At 39.5% G+C, this 26,300-nt stretch overlaps 1 protein-coding gene across 3 annotated transcripts; it reads left to right on the forward strand.

Annotated features, from left to right (window-relative positions):
* The first annotated feature begins 186 nt into the window (after positions 1 to 186).
* HMGCR (3-hydroxy-3-methylglutaryl-CoA reductase) lies at positions 187 to 25,989 on the forward strand. 3 transcript variants are annotated; one of them, XM_032213717.1, is made up of 20 exons: positions 187 to 269; positions 2,859 to 3,052; positions 3,442 to 3,553; positions 4,364 to 4,451; positions 5,267 to 5,351; positions 5,852 to 5,957; positions 7,510 to 7,616; positions 9,263 to 9,379; positions 9,657 to 9,808; positions 12,068 to 12,312; positions 12,388 to 12,581; positions 12,952 to 13,146; positions 17,303 to 17,461; positions 17,766 to 17,923; positions 18,031 to 18,136; positions 20,426 to 20,596; positions 22,484 to 22,624; positions 22,715 to 22,873; positions 23,840 to 23,994; positions 24,106 to 25,989. In XM_032213717.1, exons 2-20 carry the CDS (start codon positions 2,888 to 2,890, stop codon positions 24,158 to 24,160), a joined length of 2,670 nt encoding a protein of 889 aa, XP_032069608.1. In that variant the 5' UTR covers positions 187 to 269; positions 2,859 to 2,887; the 3' UTR covers positions 24,161 to 25,989. The 3 variants fall into 3 exon arrangements, with proteins under 3 accessions (XP_032069608.1, XP_032069607.1, XP_032069609.1); XM_032213716.1 differs by lacking the exon at positions 187 to 269 and adding an exon at positions 443 to 546; XM_032213718.1 differs by lacking the exon at positions 187 to 269 and adding an exon at positions 443 to 546 and having other exon boundaries at positions 12,412 to 12,581.
* The last annotated feature ends 311 nt before the right edge of the window (positions 25,990 to 26,300 follow it).

The following is a 26,300-nucleotide window of genomic DNA, read 5'->3' on the forward strand; positions in this document are numbered from 1 at the left end:
GGCGCGTGCCACCCTCCTGATCTGTCGAGCGCTCTGCCGCTTCCTCGACCGGTTGCTACAGTGACAGAAAGGGTGACGTATCCCTGGCTGGGCGCGGCGAACGCTGCCCATTGGCTGCACGATGGGCCGATGGCTTCAGCTCTGTGGAGAGCCGGGTGTCCTTGTGTGGCGGGGAGGGCGGTCGCTTCAGTCTGCGGCAAATAGGCGAGGAGGGAAGGAGGCCAGCGCCTTGCCAGCTTCGACTCGCCACACCGGCCGTTTTCTGAGAGGTACCGGCCGTTCCATTGGCTCAGAAGGGTTGGCTTTGGCCTGGTTGTCTGGTAGCGCGTTGGTTTACGGGCGAGGCCGCCACAATTTTGGGATGAGGAGAGCAATTCCAGTCAGGCGCGCCCCGGCCAGACTTGCGCGACTGGAGGGGACTTTCTAGGCTGGGTCGGTCAAGGAGCCTCTTTCTCTTCCTGCCTGAGGAGAGGCGTCCTGGAGCTGGGAGAGGCAGCTGCCTCGGCCCTCTTCGTGGAGCGAAGAGGGAGCCTCCGTGCAACTATGGTAGGATTAGGGAGGAATTAGTGGCGATCCCTTGGGTTGTCGGGTCAAGGGGAGGGGACGCCATTCATTCATCGCTGGCGGCTCTGGGCGCCGTTAGTTCTCTGCACCCAGGGCCTGAGAGCGCTCCCTTGGGTGGCTCCACGGGTCCTGGAGCGGCCGGAACGGCGTGTCCCAGGTGGATATTTCTCCCACAGATCTCTTCCGCCTTGGAGAGATGCACGCCGGGGCCTCCTTGAGATTTCTTCCATCCATGACGGCTTCTTACATGCCTCCCCCCACCCCAAGGGAGTGGTTTTCTTAACCACGGTTTGTCGGCGATTAAGTACTAGGATTTGTGGTAGATTTATCTTCTCGGCCTAAAAAGAAACTGATTTATCAAATCAAAATAGAAGAAAAGAACATAACCGGAAATGCCAGTTAAATTGTGTGATTAAACAGTGCTGGGCGTTTGGGGGAAAATGGTAATTAAGACGGCAGGTCTAAAAGGCGTGTGTGAGGCGTTTCAAAGCACCAACATTGTTCAGATATAGCAAAGATGCTTTATGGATATGGCTGATGGTACTATAGTACTGGTAGTGTCAGCTGATAGTGGCTGATAGGAATTGCTACTAAAGGAGCCATGCTGAAGTCTGTCAGACGTTTGCTTTTTTGCAAATGTCTTATGGCTTTTACCTTCCCCCTTTAAAGATCTAAAATAGCTTGTAATGTCTGTGAAGGTTGCTAGATTTTTTTAGAACTGCATGACTATTGTGGAATGTCTCATTTGCAGCAAGTGGCCCACAGATCTTGGAAAATAAGACCTGGTTATTGTTGGGATGGGAAGACCCAAGGAATGTCAAAGCTGTAGGCTAGACTGAGAAATTTTTTAAAAAATACAATTGTAAATTACTTCCATATTCTTTCCAATAAAATGGCAAGGTTTGTGTCTGTGTAGTTAACAGATGGTAGCTCAGCTTGGGGATATTTTAACCTTTTTCAGATTAGAATTACATTCTAGTGTAATTATATAAATTAATAAATTAATAAAGTTATTAAATCCAATAACAAGTTAGTTTTAGTTCCAGTTTGAGGGTAAACTAATCTCACCTCCCATTTTTTTCCAAACTACTTATTTGTTGGCTAATTGTTCTTTGTAATATTTGCAATCGATCCATCCAGTTACAAGAGAAACACTTTTCTGGATTTACACTCTTTTTTTACTCCATCCCCAAACCATATTGTTATTGTTATTGGCAGGAATATTGTAGGTAGAAAGTAGATAAGCTACTCTCTTTGCTGCAGTTTCTTGTAAGGATACTAAGCTAATTTGGAAAATCTGATTTCTTTTGTGTGAGAGAAGATACTGTATATTTTACAGCATATGAAAGGCCCTAGAATAAATAATCAACGGAGACTTCCTGGCTCATGCATTTTTTCATTTGATTACAATAGTATGATTAAAGTCCCTGGTGCCACAGATTAACAATAATTACATTTTCTTCCACTAAGAATAAGAATCCTTTTCTCTGATTCTCTTAGTACTTGAATGTTGTTGGGCTATGCATTGTAGTATGTTTACTAGATCTGTGTGCTGCACATTTCATATAGTGGCGACTCTGGCTAGCTTACAAATGTATGCAGTATATCAATCATTGATGATGGTGTCCTGTGGGTTTCAATATTTTTATTACATGTACATATTGTGCATTCATGTGTAGTGTTATGGATAAAAAAGTATACCTGCTATGCTGCCTCATATAGTTTTGTAAGAAAACTATCTAGGTCCCTGGCAGGTCATACTTAGCAGTCTTTGCATGAATGCTGGTCTCTCAGATGTCATGCAGACCTAAAGCAAATTAGCAAACTAGAGAAGGATCAAACATTTGAATCATTGGACGTTTAATCTAACTTGACAAGATCTTGGGTAGTAAAGTATCTCTGTGATGAAGTGGCAAATAGAGTAAGATGTATGGTATCAAATTCAAGCAGGCAAGACAAGGTAGTATTCTTTTTAAAGGAAACTCTCTGGTTCTAAGGTTAAAAGTTGTTTATGAAACATTAAATATGATTCAAGTTCTAATTACCAATGATTCAGATGTCCTACCAATCAATTGTAAGGGGCAGGTGGATTCCATTAGATTTAACTGAAAGTTCTGTAGAGTTTATGAAGAACTGAATTGGAATATAGGCTGTAGTCATTTTTGCTCTTGCTGCCTGTTATCATATTTCTTTTAATATTGATTAGTTATCAGCCAAATTTGAGTGGAGCTTAAATTTATATTTTTACCTGTATAATTGATATAACTAATAAGAATTTTTTTATTTGGATTTAGTCCTAGATTGTGTGCAAATACTTTTGAAAATGCTGTCAGGACTCTTCCGAATGCATGGCCTTTTTGTGGCCTCCCACCCATGGGAAGTTATTGTGGGAACTGTAACTCTTACCATCTGTATGATGTCTATGAAGATGTTCACTGGCAATGATAAAATCTGTGGCTGGAATTACGAATGCCCTAAATTTGAAGAGGTAAAGACTGAAAAATTATTTTAAAAATTACTTCATTATTTTAATAATGAAGCAAATTAGATTTGAATGAAATTTAAAATTGGGAAATCTCAGGATTATAGACAAGATTGGGAAGTCAATGAAATATCTCAGATAGTGTCCATGTGATTGTAGTCAAGCTTGAATTAAGAGAATCTTTATGTTAGTATTAGCAATTGATTAAAAGCAATATAACTAATTTTTGGAGATGTGTGCCTATGAGTAGTTTACCATTTTGATAAAATTATAAGGATGTTTATTATTTTCAAATATTGTTACATATGTGAAACATTGATAAAATGTTTAACAGATTTCAAAAATATAGTGTTCTTTTTCATTCTGAGAGCAAACAAAATGTTTTCCTTTCACAGGATGTTTTGAGCAGTGATATCATAATATTGACAATCACACGATGTATTGCAATCCTTTATATATACTTCCAGTTTCAAAATTTGAAGCAACTTGGCTCAAAATATATTTTGGGTAAGATACTTTTATTTCTAAGATGATAATCAGAGCAAAACAGGCATCTTTACGAAACAGGTTTGACTATACACTAATTAAATTGGTTATAACATATACAAAAGTTTTAGATTTGACATCTGTCCTAGACATACTGTAAAACAAAAAGATGGTGTTGCTAGGATTGATACCATATTTTATACGTTTGTGGAATGAGATACTGTAGATTATGTTCTACATAGAGGATCAATCTGATTTTAGCTTGAAATTATGAAAATCTTCGATAAAGCTGTGATTGATGTATTTTGCAAAGACTATTTAAGGTGAAAGATTCTGAAATAACAGAGGTGGGTAAAGAGGGACATGGTCTTTTGAAGAACTATTGGCCTTATGAAGAAGCAAAAAATAAGCATTTGAATAAGCCATGTAGACTAGCAATTCTAATTTGTCCATTGCTCAGAACTGTAGTATCAGTAATAGTTAAAAATGATCCTGTAGAACATGACTGTTCTCTCTGAATTGTACTGATATAATTGTATATATATATGACCTGCTATAATCAGTCAACTGCAAATGATAGAAGAATGTCATTGGACAAATTTTAAGGGCTGGTATCACTGGTAACTTGAAGAAAAATATTACAGTAATATACTCTGCATATTAAAATATTTCAGGATAACTATAGCCGTATATATAAACAAAACAGTGTAACAGGATCATGATAGTATCTTATGTGGATAAACTTGCTTCAGAGTAAAGATTTGGATTAATGTAGTTAGAGAAGTACTGCTTTGTATTCTGCTTATTACATAGATTATATATCTTTTGCAGGTATTGCTGGGCTATTCACAATCTTCTCAAGCTTTGTCTTCAGTACAGTGGTGATTCATTTCCTTGATAAAGAATTGACAGGCTTGAAGTATGTATTAATAATGCAAATTTGCTTCAATTTAACAAGAGCAGCCTAATTCTGAAACTTGACATCAGAGTAATTTCACTTTAGATCATAAAAGGATAATTTCATGCGTAAAGATACCTAATTGATTCATGCAACACTTGATATGACATCTCCCATTCATGAAATAACATAATTTGAAGAAGATTAGACACAAAGTCCTGTTGTTTCTTCACTTTTTTTTTTTTTTTTTTAAGATTTTATTGGTAAAAAGAAAATACAACATCCATAACTTGTAAAAAACAATACAACTACATTTCGAGATATTCCCATACTATCAAATCATTATAAACATCAAAGGTTAGGTATCTTATTCCTTCCCTCCCTCTTCTCTTCCCCCATTTCTTCTTTTCCATATCCTTTAATCCTTTAAAGTGAAGGATATTTCTTCACTTTTAAATGGTCAAAAGTTAAATCTACAAAATCCTATTGCAAGCTATGCACAAATTCAAATTCAGTGAATACTGAAAGCAGTGTTTCCATTTTTCCAAATAGGAAGGAGGGTTCCTTTGGTGGCTCTTGTGTTTTATTTTGTTGTTGTTTAATCTATAATTTATGCTATTTACTTATGCTATTTGGCTTTGCTTGTGACTTCAGTTTCCCATTACCGCTCTAAATACAACAAAGAAATGTTGAACAAATGTATTCAGTAAAAAAATCTCTGAAGGTTTTGCAATAAATTATTTAGCCATCTATTAAAGAATTTATCAAGATGAATGTCTTCACTTTTACATGTTATCTGATATGTAACATGACAATATGCTTTTTACACTTTTCAGTGAAGCACTGCCATTCTTCTTGCTTCTGATTGACCTCTCCAGAGCTAGTGCATTAGCTAAATTTGCACTCAGTTCCAACTCACAGGTCAGCCAAATTCTCAGCTTAATTGAGAAAAGTATTTATAATATCTTATACTGCAATACTTAGAACCCTTTAAAATTTAAAGTAAAAATAAAATTCCTATATAATTGCCTAGATTAATTTGAGTATATTTTGTTTAGGGAATGGTTTAATGTTTAAGAGATTTATGACTTCTGTAAAAGAAGCTCGCTTGAGATGCTACCTTAATATTTAGAAAAATATAAACAAGATGTAGATTCATCTCAGTATAGCTGCTAAATAGAGAGGTATATAAATAATAATATAAGAAAATGTCAGTTTTATTTATGAATTGAATTTTGTTTAGCATGATAAATATATTGTGATAATATTGCAGATTGTATAATGATGGTGAGAGTAAGGTGAAAAAGAAAAGAAACGATGCAAAAATTACCGACTTAATTTTGCACAAACTGGTTTTGATCTGCCCATTGCTTTATAGCTCAGACTATAGCTGAGTTACACTTTTAATGTATTACATGTAGGATGAAGTAAGAGAGAATATTTCGCGTGGGATGGCAATCCTGGGCCCTACGTTTACACTGGATGCCCTTGTTGAGTGTCTTGTTATTGGTGTTGGCACAATGTCTGGTAAGCTGAGAATTTTCAGGAATGCAGAATTTTAATTTTTAAGGTTAAAAATATTTGCCCAGTAAATATGTATTCAGTTGTATTTTTCTCCACCGGAGACATTATGTTCAGTAAATCAGGACATAGTTTGAGCAGGGTACATTCCTTTTTTGGGTTCCATAAGATATATTTTTTTCAGAAAGAGTATTAAAATTCTATTCCTCTCATGTAGAGAATGAAGAAGTTAACTTTTTGCACTCTTGTCATATTGATGACATATAGTGCCTTTTTCTCAGTATAGGTGGTCCTTGACTTATGACCACAATTGAGTTTCAAATTTCCATTCCAAGATAGACAATTGTTAAGTGAATTTTGCCCCATTTTACAACCTTTCTTTCCACAGTTGTTAAGTGAATCAAGTTAGTTAGTTAATTAGTTACTAATTAAGTTATAACACTGTTGTTAAGTGAATCTAGATTCCCCTTTGACTTTGCTTGTCAGAAGATCACAATATGTGATCACATGACCCTGGGGCACTGCAGCTGTCACAAATACATTCCAGTTGCCGACTGTCTTAATTTTGATCACATGACTGCAAGGATGCTGCAATGGTCGCAAGTGTGGAAAATGGTCATAAGTCACTTTTTCCACTGCCATTCTAATTTTGAACAGTCACTAAATGAAAAGCAAAACTACCAGTATTTTGTGTATATCAAGGTATTATAGATAAATAAAAGTGTAACTGTGACATAATTTATGTCTATTACCGATTTTGTAATATGGTTATTTTCTGAAGTATGCATGGTAACATTGAATGAATCAGCTTAATTAGCAGATAATGGAAGTATTCAACATAGAAAGTCTTGTATAATACATTAATTTCAATATGTTTTGAAAGATTTGTTTAAATGTAACTGTACCTACATAATAAGGCTTAGGTTTTTTTTTTTTTTTTTTTTTGAGGCAAGTCATGAATTGCAAGTCTGAGCTTATGCGTTGTAGCATTTTTTCTTGGATCCTGAGGTCTTTATATGTCCAGAAGGGCCCTTCTCTATCTTACCATGAATTACATGTAACTGTTCTGAGGGTCCCCAATTTTCAACCAGCCTTGATAGTGTCAGGGATTGGTCAGTGATACAGGGAAGCAAGTTCTATAATCAGAAGCCTGATAAAAGTTTGAAGCTCTCATATTATAATTGGCTTCTGGAACACTGTTTTTCCTCTCCCCATAATAGCTGTTAAGCTTGTAAATGCAGATAACAGAGCATTTTCTGTAATTGCCCTCTTTGATCTTTTAAATGATGTACCTTTTTGTTCCCTAAACTAATAGAGCACCAAATAACTATGATGTGATTATTGATGTTCAGTAAGTGTTGTGATAGTGAAGATGAGCTATTTTTTGTTTCCAGCAGGTAGATGAATAATGGAAGGATTAAATCTTGGTTGTTTTTTATTATATGATTACATTGTATATCAACTTGTATTATTATGTTCACATTGGTGCACATTTCAAGATAATGTTTTTCATAGTAACATGAATCTGATTTTAATTATTTGATGGTCTCTTTAACAGGAGTAAGACAGCTTGAAATCATGTGTTGTTTTGGCTGTATGTCTGTTCTTGCCAACTACTTTGTCTTCATGACTTTCTTTCCAGCCTGTGTGTCACTGGTATTAGAGGTAAGAGCAGTAGCAGTAAAATAATATTTTGAACATATCTAAATTACTGTGGTTCAAGACAAATGAAAAATTGCCATTCTCATAAATGAAAACAAACGCTCTCTTATTTCCAGAATAGAAGGAGAAATGATCAAAAAGTGTTCTCAGGGACCTATTAATTAGTGATATAGACACAGAAGGAGAAAAGGGGGAAAAAATAAGGACATCTCTCAAAATAATTCTATAATATGTAATTCCGTTAGATGTATTAATCTTCATTTTGAATTATGCATATAGTTCACTTTTCTGTAACCACAAAGAAATCTTATTCTGAAAAAGCATTCCTATCAGAATTCTATGTAATCATAAAATTTATCCTTGTTTAAGAGAAAAGATGTGAAGCTTTGCATAATGATTTAATTCAGTATTTAACAATAAAAAAGGAGGAATGAGTATAACCATATTGCACTCTGTTTCTTTTACTGCTGATTATTTTAAAAATGCTTTGGTTCCAAGGTATTTTAAGAAGCAAAAAGACTCTTCTGGAAATATTTTCTGAGCAATTTTAAGTCACTAAAAGTACAAAGACGAATTACTTTTCACTTGTGCAGTTCAGTTTCTAATCAGTTTTGTGATTCTGAAAGATTTCATGTTGTGATGTTTCACAAGGTGCCTATTAGAGTTAGGCTGTGTACAGATGGAGTGAACTCAAAATGTTTTGCATAACTCCTGCCTTATTGTCAATATATCTTGATGACAAAATATTAAAATAATATCTATGGGTATTTGTAAATTTAATTGGTGTTATTATAATTTTATATTGCAGTTGTTAGATTACTCATATTTATAATATAGTTTATATTGAGAAAATTACATGCTTCAAGGCAAAATTGAAACCAACAATATATACATTCTGCTTGATTTTCTACTTGAATCCTACTAGCTGATTTTTTTAAAGTTACAGATATCTGATATTTAGAATGCAAACTATTGTTAGTAGTTAAAGTTCTCTGATTATCTTATAGATTAGTAAAAAGGAGAATGTCGGTTCCTTCAGAGATATACAATTTTTAAAAAAACATGACACAGAAAAGGAGGAGGATGGAAAACTCAACAACAATAGCAATAGTTAGCAATAGTTAGACTTATATACCACTTCATAGGGCTTTCAGCCCTCTCTAAGCGGTTTACAGAGTCAGCATATTGCCCCTAACAACAATCCGGGTCCTCATTTTACCCACCTCGGAAGGATGGAAGGCTGAGTCAACCTTGAGCCTGGTGGGATTTGAACAGCCGAACTACTGAACTGCAGTCAGCTGAAGTAGCCTGCAGTGCTGCGCCACCTCGGCTCAACAAGTTTTTCATGTTTCAAAATTCTTAAACTGAACATGGGTTGCTCATAATTCTGACATTCTTATCTACTTCTGCTCACAGGTTGTAGTGCTGCTATGAATTATCAAATTATTAATTTTATACAATGGTGTCTGACTTTGGTTGCTTTTTTCCTCTATTAATATGTGAGGATAATTCTTGTTTCTGAATTTATATGATCATATAGCCTTTGTAGTATTTCACATTCATAAAACAGTTGTGCAAAATATTAATATATGAATTGACATTCAATGTAATGTTATTCAACTACTATAACCTTTTCTGTTCTTCCCCAGCTTTCACGGGAGAGTCGAGAAGGCCATCCAATATGGCAGCTTAGTCACTTTGCACGTGTTCTGGAAGAAGAAGAAAACAAACCAAATCCTGTAACACAGAGGGTCAAAATGATTATGGTTAGTGTTTGCTTTCCTATACCCGATAATTGTGAGATAAATGGACTATTTTAAATCCTTTGAAAAAGTTGAATTTTGACAATATATGCAAAGGTAAAAACAAACAAAAGAACATGTAGGTTACTTTTCAATAAGTAAAACTTTTATAGGAACAACAATGTATCCAAGTATTGTGCAATTATTTTAATGATATATTTAATACTTATATGCTGATCACTGATTGAGTCACACTCCTAGTTGAACTGACCAGTTTAACCACTCAATTTTTAAATTTCAGTCTCTAGGTTTGGTTCTTGTTCATGCTCACAGTCGCTGGATAGCAGAACCCTCTGCTCAGAACAGCACAACTGAAATATCTATGGGCCTGGATGAAAATGTTCCAAAGAGAATAGAGCCTAATGTTTCTTTGTGGCAATTTTATCTTTCTAGGTATGTTTAATCCTAACATTTTTATCACTATTCAGTAGCACCTATCAGTACATTCGGATTATTTCAAATTAACTAAATTATACTGTACAAATTACTAAATCACCAATGTATCTAATATCTTAAGTAGATAAAATTTCATTTTCTCCCTTGTATAGTTGAACTGAGATCAACAAAATACACAAGGTTGCTTAACAATTATCCTGGAGTGTTTTATATCTGATTAGTGTATTTGTGATTAACACTGGCATCTGATTCCCCATAAATAAGATTTCTTGTGAAAGAACTGACAGAATGTGTTTTGTGAGAAGCAATGTGAATCTTTGATCTGTTGCCCGTATCTTAAATGTGATAATAATAGGGTGTTATATCTTTCCCAAGCCAGTATGAATAATAATTCTCAGTTCTAATTGGCCAAATGACTAATACCAGGGTTGAAATATCATTGATCTACAAAGTTCTTCCTTCACTTATGGAACTATACATCTTCTCCTACTCTAGCCCACAGAGGAGTTCTTTTGTCCATGGAGAACTATCCTTTTTCTATGGAGAGGAAAAGTCCTCAAGGAGAAAAACTATTCTGGCAAGGCAGGATTTTAGGGAAAGGTTCCTTTAAGAATCTCAAGAACCAATAAATATGCATCAGGATTGTGGAATACTTTCTGATTTATTTTTATTCTTCTTATGTATTGTATTTTTTGGAGTATAAGACGCAACTTTTCTCCCCAAAAGAGGGTGAAAATCTGGGTGCGTCTTATACACGGAATACAGCATTTTTGGCCTCCTGAAACTCCACCCCTTCACAAAAATGGACATGCAGAGAGTTTGGGAGGCCTACTAAGTGCTCCTGGGGGCTGGGGAGGGCAAAAACGAGGGTTTTTTTGCTCATTTTTTACCGCCCCCCCCAGCCCCACTCTACAAGCCTCCTAAAGGCTATGCATGTCCTTTTTCTTTTGGCAAAAAAGGGCCCCTTTTCACAAAAAATGGCCTTTTTTCCCCCTCATTTTTGCCTTAATCCCCAGGAGCAATTTGCAGGCCTCTCAAACTCTCTGCATGCCCCATTTTTCACAAAAAATGAGGCGTGAGGGTTTGGGAGGTCTGCAGAGTGTAAAAACATTTTTTAAAAAAATTACCTCTTCAAAATCTTGGTGCATTTTATACTCTGGTGGGTCTTATACTCCGATACGGTATATGCTAACTAGATGGGTTTAGTCATTCACCGTGTCAATAGCATGGTAATATTCCACATGACCTTATAACTGTTCCAGAATAGTAACATTGGGAAATATAGTCCCTTCCCATGTTGATGATACTGGCTGATTAAGAAATCTGAATGATAACTTTATTGTTTCCTCTATAACATAACAAATAATTACTGAAGTATAAAACTGAGACTTCCTTCTAGTAGTGGCTTCTGTAATTTAGGTATTAACTGGTTCTGCATGACTTCTTAATTTACCAGAATTGCAATGGTCCATTAATATGTCTACAGTTAGGAGAAAGAGTACATGCTTAGAATAGTTAATCTTTAATTAATCCAAACTAAATATTTTTGAGACTGTAATCAGATAATGGCAGAAATCCTCTGGGAGGAAATTGATTAAATATATTGCAGGTAATCCTCTTACCATGTTTATAATTGGGACTAGCAACTCTATTGCTAAGGGACACATCATGTGACAGTGATTGTGACATCACTTCTCATTGTTAAGGGAATTGGCATGGGTTGTTAAACGAGGTAGTGAGAGTGACTTGCAATTTTATTGCTCGATTCTCTCATTGACTCTGCTTATTGGAAGCCAGTTGCAGACCATCCGAATGTCACCCATGTGACTGTGGAATGCTACAAGAGTTGTAAATGCCAACTCTGGTCATAAATTTACTTTTTTAGCACCATTTTAACTTTTGGAGTGGTCACTAAACAGGACATTTGTTAAGTGATACCCACCTGTTGTTTCACTTATGTACATGATGCTTTGCAAGAACAAGAACTCAGAACATCTTTCGATACATCATTATTAAGAACACTATATAGACTTGTTCATGAAGTTGCTAAGAGATGAATTTCGCAGTTTTACTTTAAAAGAGGCAAGATGTCTTAAGGCAGTTCCAGGCATCAAAATAATAAAATTAAAATCATTGTCATTCAATAATTTCTGTAGGAATTCCACCAATTACCATGTGTTAGGAAATCATGGCAGAGTAGAGAGGAGGAAAGGGAATAGATAAATATTTAAAGATGTTTTATTTCATCCTTTTTAGAATGGCCAGTATGGACATTGAACAAACAATTACACTTGGCTTAGCTCTTCTTCTTGCTGTCAAGTACATCTTTTTTGAACAAACAGAGATGGAATCCACACTTTCATTGAAGAACCCAATAATATCTCCAATAATGATTCAGAAAAAAGTTCCTGAAAATTGCTGCAGAAAACAGTCTATTCCTTTAAAAAATAATCCCAGTTTAAGAAAAATGGGTGATAGTCAAGTTGCCAAAGATGGAAAAGGTAATCTTTTACTGTTATGTTTGTTTGCTTTGCTTAAAAAAGGTTTATATTGAAGCCTTTTGATAAATTCCTCAGATTTCAATGTTGACTTTTATGCAGATGAGATTGTAAAGCCTCTCCAATCAGAATCACCTACGAAGGCCATATTTGTGGTTGGTGATAATTCTGCTGAAGCAGCTCTCATCAATAATGGAAAAGAGTCTGGAATAGAATCGCCTAAAGAGATGCGGCCCCTTGAAGAATGTCTTTGTATACTTCAGAATGCTAAGGTAAAAAAAAAGCAAGCAAAGACAAGTAATGTAGTTTATTAATATATTGGTGCAAAAAATTTGGCTGTTAGAGGATGGCAACTTCTTTCTTTTGTATCTTATATTGTTTTACAGTAAACCTTACCCTATAATAACATGTAGCGTCTATACAATCAAAACAAAAGAACATTTAGTAAGATGTGCATATGTGATAAAGCATTTTATTAACATTATGGAATCATTTTGATATAGTATTCAGTTGCCACCTTTTCTCTTTTATACCTGTTAATACACCACACCCTGTATTTGATTTTTTTTCATATGAATTGCTTCAGGCAAAGGAGAAGAATGCCAAACGTTATATCACAATCAAATACTTTTCTTTCCTCAGATGGGTGCTAAATTCCTCTCTGATGCAGAAGTCATTAGTTTAGTCAGTGCAAGGCATATTCCTGCTTATAAACTGGAATCTTTGATGGAAACTCAGGAACGTGGTGTATCCATTCGTAGGCAAATATTATCTCAGAAGCTTCCTGAGCCTTCATCTCTACAGTATCTTCCTTACAAGAATTATAATTATTCTCTGGTGAGTAGAAAGAATAGGCAGACATGCCTTATGTAAATTGAAACATAGATAAAGATACTCAGTATTGTAAACTTTTTCATCTGAAGTTGCACAGTGTGATTGTTGGCAGATGAGGGTTTGCAGTTGAACAGAAAGCTAGTTAGTTAACATTGAACATTTTAGAGTATGTTTTGCCAGCAATACTAATGCCATTTCAAGTTTATTGTTGGTTCAGTAGTCCTTACAGACATGAATACTTCTAGAGACACGGGAGAGGGTCGGGGTATTACGGTCGTAACAGGGAGGGGCAGATACGGCGGGGACTTTAGGGCAGGCCATTACCGGGGAAGGAGGGTTCGCTACATTACAGAGATCCCTCCTTCCGGCCCTAGGAGTCCCACTCCGAGACCAGATGGCGTAAGCAGTCAGGACCCTGGTCTCAGGCTGTTGTCGCTAAATGCCAGGTCTGTTGTACATAAAGCTCCTCTCGTCCGGGACTTAATTTTAGACGAGAGGGCAGACCTGGCATGTATTACTGAAACCTGGCTGGGCCCAGAGGGAGGAGTCCCCCTTGTAGAGCTGTGCCCAGAAGGATTTCAGGTGCTACACCAGCCGAGAGCCCAGGGAAGGGGTGGGGGTGTGGCCGCTGTTATCCGGGAGTCGTTAGTTCCTCGTAGGGTCCCTGCTCCGGAGATTGTCGGGTGTGAGTCTTTGCTGTTAAAGTTGGACCTCAAGGGTCAAGTGGGTCTGCTGTTAACGTACCTGCCTCCCAACAGCGTTGCAGCAGCCCTCCCCTCGCTCCTCGAGTCGGTAGCCGAGCTGGCAATTGAGTTCCCTAGGTTGATGGTCCTGGGGGACTTTAATTTGCCGTCGCTCGGTGAAAACTCTGAGGGGGCGCAGGAGTTCATGGCTTCCATGACAGCCATGGGCTTGACCCAAGTAATTCGAGGCCCAACCCATTCGGCGGGGCACATGCTTGACCTTGTATTTCTCTCGGAGCAGTGGATTTGTGATCTTGGTCTGAGGGGGAACGACATCATACCCCTGTCGTGGTCAGACCACTGCCTACTGAGGCTCGACTTCCGGAGACCAAACCCCCACTGTAGGGAGGAGGAACCGACCAGGTGGTTCCACCCCAGGCGCCTTATGGAACCGTCAAGGTTCCAGACAGAGCTTGGGGTTATTCCTGACACTTTCGCCCACAGTCCGGTAGAGACTCTGGTTGCTGCGTGGCACTCGGCAGCATCGGAGGCCCTCGACCGGATTGCGCCACTGCGGCCCCTCCGAGGCGGCGGATCCCGGAGACCTCCTTGGTTCACCGAGGAACTCCGGGAGATGAAGCGCCGGAGGAGATGCCTAGAGCACCGTTGGAGGTCCGATAAGTCCGAATCGAACCGAGCAATGGTAACCACCTGCACCAAGGAATACACCAGGGCACTTAGGGCTGCAAAAAGATCTCACATAGCCACCTTGGTTGCGTCCGCTGAGTCTCGCCCAGCCGCCCTGTTTAGGATAACCCGCTCCCTATTGAATAAAAGGGAAGCGGGGGAACCCTTGCAGGGCAGAGCTGAAGATTATGCCCAATTCTTAGCGGACAAAATTGCTCGGTTTCGGTCGGACTTGGACTCCACCCCCGCAGTTCCAGCCGAGGCACAGGAGGATCAACCAGAACAGCTCTGGGTTGAGTTTCAGGACGTTACCCCTGGGGATGTGGACAAGGCCATGAGGGCTGTAAGTACCTCCACCTGTGTACTGGATCCGTGTCCCTCATGGCTGGTTACTAACTGCAGTGAGGTGACACGAGGCTGGATCCAGGCAGTTGTGACCGCCTCACTTCGGGAGGGGAACTTCCCCGCTGCACTGAAAGCAGCGGTGGTGAGACCCCTCCTGAAGAAACCATCTTTGGATCCAGCTATCCTTAATAACTATCGTCCAGTTTCCAACCTCCCCTTCCTGGGGAAGGTTGTTGAGAAGGTGGTGGCCTTCCAGCTCCAGCGGTCCTTGGAGGAAGCAAACTATCTAGACCCCTTCCAGTCAGGCTTCAGACCCGGTTACAGCACAGAAACCGCTTTGGTCGCATTGATCGATGATCTCTGGAGAGCCAGAGATGGAGGACATTCCTCCATCCTGGTCCTCCTTGACCTCTCAGCGGCTTTCGATACCATCGACCATGGTATCCTTCTGCGACGACTGCGGGAGGTGGGAGTGGGAGGCACCGTGTTGCGGTGGTTCTCCTCCTACCTCTCGGACAGGTCGCAGTCGGTGTTAGTGGGGGGGCAGAGATCGTCCCCTAGGCCCCTAACTTATGGGGTGCCTCAGGGCTCGGTCTTATCCCCCCTACTATTCAACATCTACATGAAACCGCTGGGAGAGATCATTCGCAGGCACGGGATTAGATACCATCAATATGCGGACGATACTCAATTGTATCTGTCCGCCCCGTGCCAACTCAATGAAGCGGCAGACGTGATGAACCGAGGCCTTGAAGCTGTTATGGACTGGATGAGGGTTAACAAGCTTGTGCTCAACCCAGAAAAGACCGAGTGGCTGTTGTGTTTCCCTCCCAAAAATTCGACCAATATTCCATCTCTCAGGCTGGGGGGTCAAATTTTATACCCCTCAGAGAGGGTTCGCAACTTGGGAGTCCTCCTGGATCCACAGCTATCGTTTGACCACCATTTAATGGCTGTGACCAGGGGGGCATTCGCCCAGGTTCGCCTGGTGCGCCAGTTGCGACCCTACCTGAATCGGGAGGCTCTCACAACAGTCACCCGGGCCCTTGTGACCTCTAGGCTGGAATACTGCAATGTGCTCTACATGGGGCTGCCCTTGAAGAGCATCCGGCGACTTCAGCTAGTACAGAACGCGGCCGCGCGAGTGATTGTGGGTGCACCTCGGTTCACCCGCATAACACCTATCCTCCGCGAGCTGCGCTGGCTACCTGTTGATCTCCGGGTGCGCTTCAAGGTGCTATTAGTCACCCATAAAGCCCTACATGGCAGTGGATCTGGATACTTGAGAGACCGCCTTCTGCCAATTACATCCCTGCGACCAATAAGATCACATAGATTAGGCCTCCTCCGCATTCCATCGGCCAGCCAATGTCGGCTGGCAATTACAAGGAGGAGGGCCTTCTCAGTAGTAGCCCCGACCCTTTGGAACGAGCTCCCCGTAGAGATTCGCACCCTCTCCACCGTCCAGGCCTTCCGCACAGCCCTTAAGAACTGGCTCGCCCGTCAGGCCTGGGGACAAGGATAGTTACCCCTCCCGAATGATGAATGTATGTTGTTTACTATTTTATTATATGTCTCTATCTTAACGTCTGTATTCCCCTTCCCCGATTTTATGTGAGCCGCCCTGAGTCCCCTCAGGGAAAAGGGCGGCCTACAAATACTAATAAAATCAAAATCAAATCAAATCTTTTAAGTCTTTCTTTTAAGATAATGGTAGTGCATTTCACCTCTTGGTCTCAATTTGTATCTAGGCCATGCTATGAGATTTAAGAAAAAATAATACAGAAACATTTAAAGAAGATTTTACTGAATTCTATTTATCTGAATTTTAGAGATAATTGCACAATGCCTGTAACTTTTGACATATAAAGGTTGTCTAAATAGATGTAGGTATAAAATAGCCCATTTGTTGAACTGATGATCATATTTATTTCTTCTACATGTACTAGATATTCTAAACCCCAAACACCTATTCCTGTCATATATTTAATATTTCCTAATACAGGTAGTCCTTAACTTACAACAGTTCACTTAGTGACCATTCAAAGTTACAACGGCACTGAAAAAAGTGACATGACCATTTTTCAAACTTAAGACCATTGCAGCATCCCCATGGTCATGTGATGAAAATTCAGATGATTGGCAACTGGTTCATATTTATGACGGTTGCAGTGTCCAGGGGTCATGTGATCAGCTTTTTTGACCTTCTGACAAGCAAAGTCAATGGGGAAACCAGGTTCATGTAACAACCATGTGACTAATTTAACAACCACAGTGATTTGCTTAACAAATGTTGCAAGAAAAGTTGTAAAATGGGGCAAAACTTACTTAACAAATTTCTCACTCACTGTAGCAGCATAAATATTGAGCTCAATTGTGGTGGTAAGCTGAGAACTGCTTGTCTAGCAAACGAAGTTGTAATATTTAGTTGACTTTTTTTAAAGGTGATGGGTGCTTGCTGTGAAAATGTGATTGGATACATGCCAATTCCCGTGGGTGTGGTTGGCCCACTTCTTTTGGACAAGAAAGAGTTTCAAGTTCCAATGGCAACAACTGAAGGATGCCTGGTGGCAAGCACAAACAGAGGATGCAGAGCAATATGTGTAAGTAAAGATTATGTAAGCAGGGTTAATAAGGTTCTGTTTAGCACAGTTACAGTGGGTGGAATCCAGCTTTCCTTGTCCTTGAGCATCTCCATACAGAATGTGTTCTAGGGGTGTGGGAGAACTTAAAGTTAAGAGGCCATGAGAAGTGGAAAAGAGAGGAAGTCTTGTTCTGTGAGACAAAGCCTCACAAAGTAGCACAATACTGAATGTAACTGTATGCAACTCTAAAAAGTGTTTTTGTTTGTAATCAGATGCATCTGTTAGTGACTGTTATCATCCTGTTATCATTTTTATATCTCAGCTTGGTGGAGGTGCTAGTAGCCGTATTCTAGCAGATGGAATGACACGAGGACCTGTAGTACGACTACCCACAGCCTGCCAGTCTGCCGAAGTGAAGGCTTGGCTTGAAACACCAGACGGATTTAAGATAATAAAAGATGTATTTGATAGCACTAGCAGGTTAGCATTTTATATAATTTAGAAGAGGGGGGAAATTGCATTTCATATAAAAATCTGAAAAAAGTGCATCAAAAAAGTGAGACATGTTTATCAAAATATCTTTATAGATTTGCTCGTTTGCAACGGCTTCACATTGCTTTGGCTGGCCGCAATCTTTATATTCGCTTCCAATCTAAGACCGGTGATGCAATGGGTATGAATATGATTTCAAAAGTAAGTTCTATTTTAATAAATGCATTTAAGTAAATTTTGCTTTGAGAATATTGTAATTGTAATACTGTAACTTGAGACAATTCGATGTAGAGGTTAAGGTATTGGCCAAGAAACCAGGAGATTGTGAGTTTTGGTTCTGCCTTAAGCATGAAAGTTGTCCTGGGTGGGTGGGGGGCTCTCAGCCCAACCTACCTCATTGGGTTATTGTGAGAAAACAGTAGGAGGAAAAAAAAATGATAAAGGCAGGATACAAATCAAATAAATAAATCATTGTACAAGTAACCTGACAGAAAAAAAGAAAAAGAAGTAGGTATTTAGAAATCTCTTTCTCTTCTCTTTAAGTACTATTCCAGCAAGAAAATATTGCAATTGAAATCTCAATGTAACAGATTCCTATTTAGCATATTCTGGATACATTTTGGTTTGGTTTGGTTTGGTTTATTGGACTTACATGCCGCCCTTCTTCTAAAGGACTCGGGACTGGAGGTCGGGAATTATGTGAAGCTCGGGGTCAGCTCTTTCCAAAGGGAAGGCGCTCCCACAGAGAAGGCTCTCCCCCAGGGGGTCGCCAGCCAACACTGCCTGGCCCACGGCACCTTGAGGAGGCCAACTCTGTGGGATCGTACTGGGCAGTGGGAAGCTACCGGTGGTAGTAGGTGGTCCTGCAAGTACTCTGGGCCTAAGCCATGGAGCACTTTAAAGATCATAATTAACACCTTGAATCGCACCCGGAAAACAGCCGACAACCAGTGCAGGCTGCCTAAAAGGGGTGTAACATGGGAACACCTAGGTACCCCCATGACAACTTGCGCAGCCGCATTCTGGACCAGCTGAAGTCTCTGGATGCTCTTCAAGGGCTGCTCCATGTAGAGAGCGTTACAGTAGTCCAGGCGAGAAAGGACGAGGATGTGAGTGACTGTGCACAGGGCATCCCGATCCAGGAAGGGGCGCAACTGGTATACCAGGCAAATCTGGTAAAAGCCCCCCCTGGTCACGGCCGTCAGGTGTTCTTCTAAACTAAGCCGTGTATCCAGGAGGACTCCCAGATTGTGGGCCCTCTCTAAGGGGGGTAAAATTTCTCCCCTTATCATCAAAGATAGTACAAGATGCACAAATCGGGATGACGGGAACCACAGCCACTCAGTCTTGGAGGGATTGAGCTTGAGCCTGTTTGTCTCAATTTTATTATGTACCCTTCCAAAATAACAGACAAATTGACTGCATCCAAAAGAGTCCAGATGGAGCATTTAAAATAATGTGAGATGTGTTTTATTCCATGGTGTTTTCATAAAACTTTAATTTAAAAAAATATTATTAAGAAACTATTCTTACAACATACAGATTCAGTGACTGGGTTCATATATTGGTGGAGCTTGTTATTTGGAAAACATTTCAACACAAATGTAACTTTGGGAATACTAGAGAGCAGTGTGCATGTCTCTGCCAGTTCTGTACTTGTTCACATGCATATAATGTTTAACTGTGCCAAAAAAATCACAGAAACACAAAATTGATTGCTAAAAATGACATAATACAGATATATATCAACCATGTATATGTGAATGCAAATATGAATCTTCTATAATTAAATCCACCTGCACAGGTAGCATTTGCTCATCGATGGTAATTAGGAACAGGAACTCTGAACTGGTCATAAGGCCCAATGTTGTGTGACCATGGCAACTTAACACTGGCAGTTCCAACAGGTCCAGTTATTGTTAGGCAAATCCTGCATGGTTGCAAAGTTTACCATTTGCCTACTTCTCCATAGACTTGGTTTGTTAGAAGCTGGCAATGAACATCACAAACATCACAATCAGCTGTTGTGATACCATTGTAATGCAAGCACCTTTAGCTGACAAAGCTTCTTTCTGGACTCAGTTCAGGATGAGACTACACTGTTTCCTATAATGTTTTGTTTCTTATCCAAAGAGTAGGTAGCCTTTCACATAAGACTCACTCTAATTAACCCCTTGCTGTTAGTAGTGAGCATCATGAATTCTATCCATAACCAGACAAATCTTATCCAAGAACCTTGATCCTCAGCAGCCAGTGATGAGAGTGGCTCATACACCACACTATTTCTAACTCTTCACTAACAGCAGTGAAAATGTCACTTCCTTGTCTTTGATGCAGCTACATAATGTCAAGTTACATGAAGTAATTGAAGTTACAGTTTCCACTGTTTATATTTAATTAAGTTCCTTCACGAAGAAGTCAGCCAGTACTAAACCGATGGTCTAATGTTTTTGTTTCTCTGTCTCTTTTTCTCTAAATCCTTCCAAACAGGGTACTGAGAAAGCACTTACAAGGCTTCAAGAAGAATTTCCTGATCTCCATATTGTAGCTATTAGTGGCAACTACTGTACAGATAAAAAATCAGCTGCCATAAATTGGATAGAGGGGAGAGGGAAATCTGTGGTCTGTGAAGCAGTTATTCCACAAAAAGTTGTTAAACAAGTGAGTCACATTGTTTTAGTGTAATGTGAAAATTATTATGTTGAATTATTTTTAATTCATCCTTGACTTATTTATATCCTCCCAATTCCAAAGCCATTTATATTTGTATGCATACATGCATACATACATACATACATTATTTGTATGCTGCCCTTCTGAAGATTTTGGGCAACTAACAATGAAGTTCTGCTTAAAATAAAAAGCACCTCTTTCAAAAATAACAAATAAGCCTATCCAAAATATAAACAATGTTATCAACCTTAAAATGATAAAAATATATAAAATCAGGCCTCTGCCAGATTCCAACCTTCTTTCAGAACATACTGTCCTTCTGCAGTAGGTGCTCTTCTGAAATCCAGATAGGAAGGGATGGACCAGACCTTGTTGGGGAGGGAATTCCAAAGTATAAGAGCAACAATACAAACTGCCTACTTCTGCAATCTTGTGTAGACACAACCTGGAGAGAGTTGATCCTGTTTAAGTTACTAAACAGACAGATTAAGAGAAAATGGTCCCTAACATAACCTGATTTGGAGCCACATAAAGCCTTAAATATGATAAACAACACCCTGAATTGCATCTGGAAACTATTTGCTGAGAAAGCAGGAGCTGTGCCTCTAAAATTGTAAACACCTCTGAATGGGAAAGTGCATCCCCACTCAGAATCAAAGATAGTGTTTTTCTGTATTAATTTGGTCCACAAACTCAGAATCATTTTCTGTTGGGGGGGATTTGTTCTGAATGTTCCTGTTCTATCCAGTCTTCAATAGCACTTCTACCATATTACCTATTGGTCCAGATCTGAGATGAACATCAGTGTATTAATGACATTAGACCAGGGGTGTCAAACTCTATTTAATTGAGGGCCGCATCAGGGTTGCATTTGACCTTGGGGGGGGGCAGTGTGGGCATGTCCAGCTTGATGTCACTCATGTCGGGGGCACCTGTGGTGGCCCGAGTGCTCTGCCAGGAAAAACAGTTCCTGGGCTCAATTTTTGGCTGCCATGGCCTCCTGCAACACTCTGCCAGGGCAGCCCTCCCGAACTCCGTTTTTGCTGGCAGAAGCACCGCAAGCTGGTCCATCACTGTTTCCAGGGCGGCCCTGCGGGCCAGATCTAAGTACCCAGTGGGCCGGATCTTGGCCTTTGAGTTTGACATTAGACTGTGTGGATGACTGATCTACCCTCATGATTTCATGTAGATGTGAAATAGAAAAAAGGATGCCACAAACTAGATGTTTTTATCCCGTTTTCCTAAAAATAATACCTAGCATGTTTTTACACGTGTGCCTAACATAAGCCCCTCCCAAATAAGTCCTACTTGAGTCTGCACAGCTAGCCACCCATCCACTCCGTCTGGTTGTTTTTTGTGCTGCAGCCAGGAGGTGAGGCAAATATCGGGGCATGGGTGGGTGGCCTGGCTGTGGGGGCCTTGAAGTAAGCCGGTGCAGGGTGCTTGGGGCAGCTCCAATTCCCCACCTTGTGGCAGCATTGACACACTCTGCAGCCTTTTGCTCCACTCCAAACAAGCTGAAGAAGTGAGTCTCCCGTACATGGGGGGGAAATAAGACACTCCCCCCGAAAATAAGCCCTCATGCTTATTTTGGGGCCCAAAAGAAAATAAGACTCAGTCTTATTTTTGCGGAAACCTGGGTAAGAAGACCTCTCCTCCCACAACCACAAACTGGAATAATCCTCTCGGGAAGGAGGAGAACCACTATAAAATGTTGTCTCCTACTCTCGTTCTATAGAGATGATCCAAAATAATACAACAGTTGATATTGTCTAGATTCCTGAGTGTCGCTTCTAAGGAACTGCATTTGAAAAGATTTTCCTTGTGAACATAGACTTCCTCCTTGACCAGAGTTTTGGTGGATTTTTTTTCTAGATACTGAAGTCAACCACACAAGCTATGATTGAAGTCAATGTCAACAAGAACTTGGTTGGCTCTGCCATGGCTGGCAGCATAGGTGGCTATAATGCTCATGCGGCTAACATTGTCACCGCCATGTACATAGCATGTGGACAGGTATATATCCCTTCACTTAACTCTGTGTGAATTATGTATTTAAAAACCTTTAAATGCTAATATAACCCCTCAATTTTGCATTGATGTCAGGATGCAGCCCAGAATATCACCAGCTCAAATTGTATTACTTTAATGGAATCTAGTGGGCCTACCAATGAAGATCTTTATATCAGTTGCACAATGCCCTCAATAGAAATTGGCACTGTGGGTGGAGGAACCAACCTGTTACCCCAGCAAGCTTGTTTGCAGGTATGAAAACTGGAGCTTTCTATTTTGGGAAGGGAATTGTTTTTGTGGAAATCAGCTGAGGATGGTGTTCAGTGATTGATAGAACCAGCACTCAAAATAAGAATTCTTTGACCAGGAGTGTAATTTGACCCCAAGAAAGTATTTCAATGTTACTCCTTGTACTTTTACTCTACCTAGCACTGAACCATACAGTATGCAAGTACAGTTGCCTATTCAATGACGACTGTTTCAGTGACTCTTGAAAACTTTTAGGATGCTGGAGTGGTGATTTCTATTGATCCTCAAAGTTCAAGCTGTTTCAGCAGCACTTCAATTATGTGATTGCAATCTGGGTGCTTGGCAACTGTTTTGCTCTTACAATGGTTGCAGCATCCTGTGGTCATGTGATTACCATTTGTTAACTTCCCTTCTGGCTTTCTACAAACAGAGTCAACAGGGAAGAGCCGCAGGCTAATCAGCTAAGTCTCCCCCCATCCGCTCACCTTCTCATACACCCTCTCCCCACTTTCCTCAACCTGGCAACAGGTGTCCCAAGTCCCTCCACACTTGTGTCACATCTTCACCACCACCACCACCACTTAGGTACCCTCTCTCACCTGCAGCTACTTTCCTGCCTTCCAGCCTGCTTGCAAGCCATGTAAGACTTGCAACTTCCTGCCAACTTCCCCACAGACTTTGGTTGTTGGAAGCTGGCAAGAAGTTGCAAGGAGGTGCTTGCTCGACAACCCACGATCCTTACTGCAATATGGCAGGAATTAGCATTGCTAAGTGATGTGGTCACAAGTCCTCACATTTTATGACCTTATCATTTAACAATAGAAATTCTGGTCCCAATGGCCATCATAAGCTGAGTACTTACTTCTTGAAAGACCTTGAGCTTGTTACTGTATGAAATATCAGGGACGGAATAGTTTTAAATTGAACGTATTCCAACTTGATTATTGTTTGTATTCCTTTTTAATACAGATGCTGGGTGTTCAAGGAGCAAGTGCAGATAACCCCGGAGAAAACGCCCGTCAGCTTGCTAAAATTGTATGCGCGACAGTAATGGCAGGAGAACTGTCTCTAATGGCTGCCTTAGCTGAAGGGCACTTGGTTAAAAGCCACATGATCCACAACAGGTAAGAAGGAAAGAGCCACAATCTCATGGTCTTATCCTATTGCCCATCACCCCACAAAATATAATGTACAATTTTTGCAATTCTGAATTGGTGTACCTTTTGTTTTGAAAGGTCAAAAATAAATTTGCAAGATCTTCAAGGAACAGGTACCAAGAAAGCTGTTTGAACACTGACAGAGGCTTGAAGCAACTGTGGCACATTGAAAAATGAAGAGAAATGACAGATCTGTGAACTTCCAAAGGAAGATAAATATTCAAACAGTGAATTGTCGGAAAGAATCTTAGGAAAATCATTGAGTGTGTAGTTTGCATCCAGTTTCCTAATTCCTTTTTCCTTTGTCTACCATAAATGGATGCTTATCTATGGAAAATATTGCAGATGGGTTTTATTTTTTTACATGGGCCCTAGTTTATTCCGAGTCATGCATTTTACAAAATGTGCTCCAAGTAGTCTACACGAGCTTTGTAAGAATGTCAGACTGTTAGTTTTTGGAGTTACAATATTCTCATTTGGCATACTAAGAGGAAATACAAGTTGCATAACTTTTTTGTTGTTGTTTTTAGACCAATCCGTACGGTTACTTTGCAATATTCTTCATCATCATGGTTATGAGGCTAACTTGGTATGTTGTGCATATAAATCTGCACCAGCCATCGGAGTAGAACAAGTTACTAATCCTCCAGGGCCAGAAAATAGCCAAGATCATCCCTCCACAAAGTCAGATAACAAAGGAGAGCCTAAGAATGGGTTTTGGCGTTTTGATTGCAGTTACCCACATCTGATCTAAGAGGACACTGAGCTAAATCAGTTGAGCCACCTTTATATTTAGAACTCACTTTTGGAATGCTTCTGTTTATGTTACTCAATATCACAGTTTTGAATATTAGTTTCCATGCTTTTTACAGCAAACATGCCTTGCTGCAAAGCAGGTCTACCTAGTAGATAGGCCATATTTCCAGATTTAAAACCATCAAGTTACAAATGTCAGGTGTTTTGGTCAGATAGTCTTGCATCAGCTGACAGCAAGAGGCATGGTCTCCTGGGCCCAGCCGTTAGAACTAAGTGGTAGTTGATCAAGAACACTTATGTTGCTTGATCTTTATCCTTATTGATTAATTTCAGTGGCTCTTTTAAGTGGGAGAATATCCCAGGGAATCGCACACATGGTAGCCTTTAATTAGGATAGTTTACTGGAAATGATTTTTAACAAACAGGTAAAACACGTTTACACTAGTTCTCAATCACCATTTTCGGTTTGACTTCCTTGCAGAAATAGGTGTGTGTGTGAAATGAAAGTTAATCACTGATATCAGTACTGATATTTTTATTTAAATATTTCCATTCCTGTTGAAACTTTAATTTATTTTTGGGCAAGTTCCAGATTTTATGTTTATTTGTTTAAGAACTACTAACACTCTGGCTTGTGAAAATGAAGGAAGATGAGTTATAATGCAGCAAAGGTAGTTGTGGCTCAATGAACTACATCACAGTGCTATGAAGGAGAACCAACCAGAAGAGGAAGAGCAAAGGTACCGATGCATTTCTCAGCTGTTGCTGGATGCGATGAAGACTCTCTCTTCCACACTAGCTGCAATGACTGAATGGTTTGATTCTAAAACTTGTCATTTTGTGCAAACTCAGTATAAACAACTCCTTTCAGGGTTTACTATCTAACATCTAATTTGTATTAGGATCATAATTCTAATTCAACTCAACACCTATTACTTGCTTGGTATGTGCCGTGGCTACTTGTAAATAGCATTATGAATGTCCATTTCCCTACAGTATTGTCCAGGTAACTTTTTTTTCTTATTTATGCAAAGTTTGAACTTACTGTTTTATTACTGGACTAGCAATAAATGGTTTATTCAGTGTCAGTTTTGGTGAATGTAACTGATACTCTGTCCTTCAAAAAGAAAACATTTTGTACTATTATAAAATTGTGTATATTTGGTACACATCTTTTTCAGTTTCAGTAAAACAGTGCAAAAGCAGCTTTGATTTGTCTTGTTTTTAATCCATAATGATCATCTACCATATTTTTCAAGATTTTAAAATCATAAACCAAATTTATTGTACTATAATTAATGATATGAACTAAGGTTTGAATCAGTATTGTGCAAAGTTACAAAACCAGAATAAGTATATGTGTGTTCAGCAATATCTGTGTACTTGAATTGCTTTCCTAATGTTCTACTGTTTTCTATTAAAAAGGAATTTAATCCAATTCATAAAAATGCTGCTGCAACATTGTATGTTTAGGTACAGCAGAAGATTAACAGATATTCCACTGGTGCCAAAAGATG

The sequence above is a fragment of the Thamnophis elegans genome, chromosome 3, assembly GCF_009769535.1.
Source record: "Thamnophis elegans isolate rThaEle1 chromosome 3, rThaEle1.pri, whole genome shotgun sequence".
Classification (NCBI taxonomy): domain Eukaryota; kingdom Metazoa; phylum Chordata; class Lepidosauria; order Squamata; family Colubridae; genus Thamnophis; species Thamnophis elegans.

Excerpts from the sequence above, each read along its gene's own strand:
- HMGCR (XM_032213717.1), top strand. The coding sequence starts at position 2,888 with ATGCTGTCAGGACTCTTCCGAATGCATGGCCTTTTTGTGGCCTCCCAC. Across the intron at positions 3,053-3,441 it reads AATGCCCTAAATTTGAAGAG|GATGTTTTGAGCAGTGATAT; the intron begins GTAAAGACTGAA and ends TTCCTTTCACAG. Across the intron at positions 9,809-12,067 it reads TGGCAATTTTATCTTTCTAG|AATGGCCAGTATGGACATTG; the intron begins GTATGTTTAATC and ends CATCCTTTTTAG.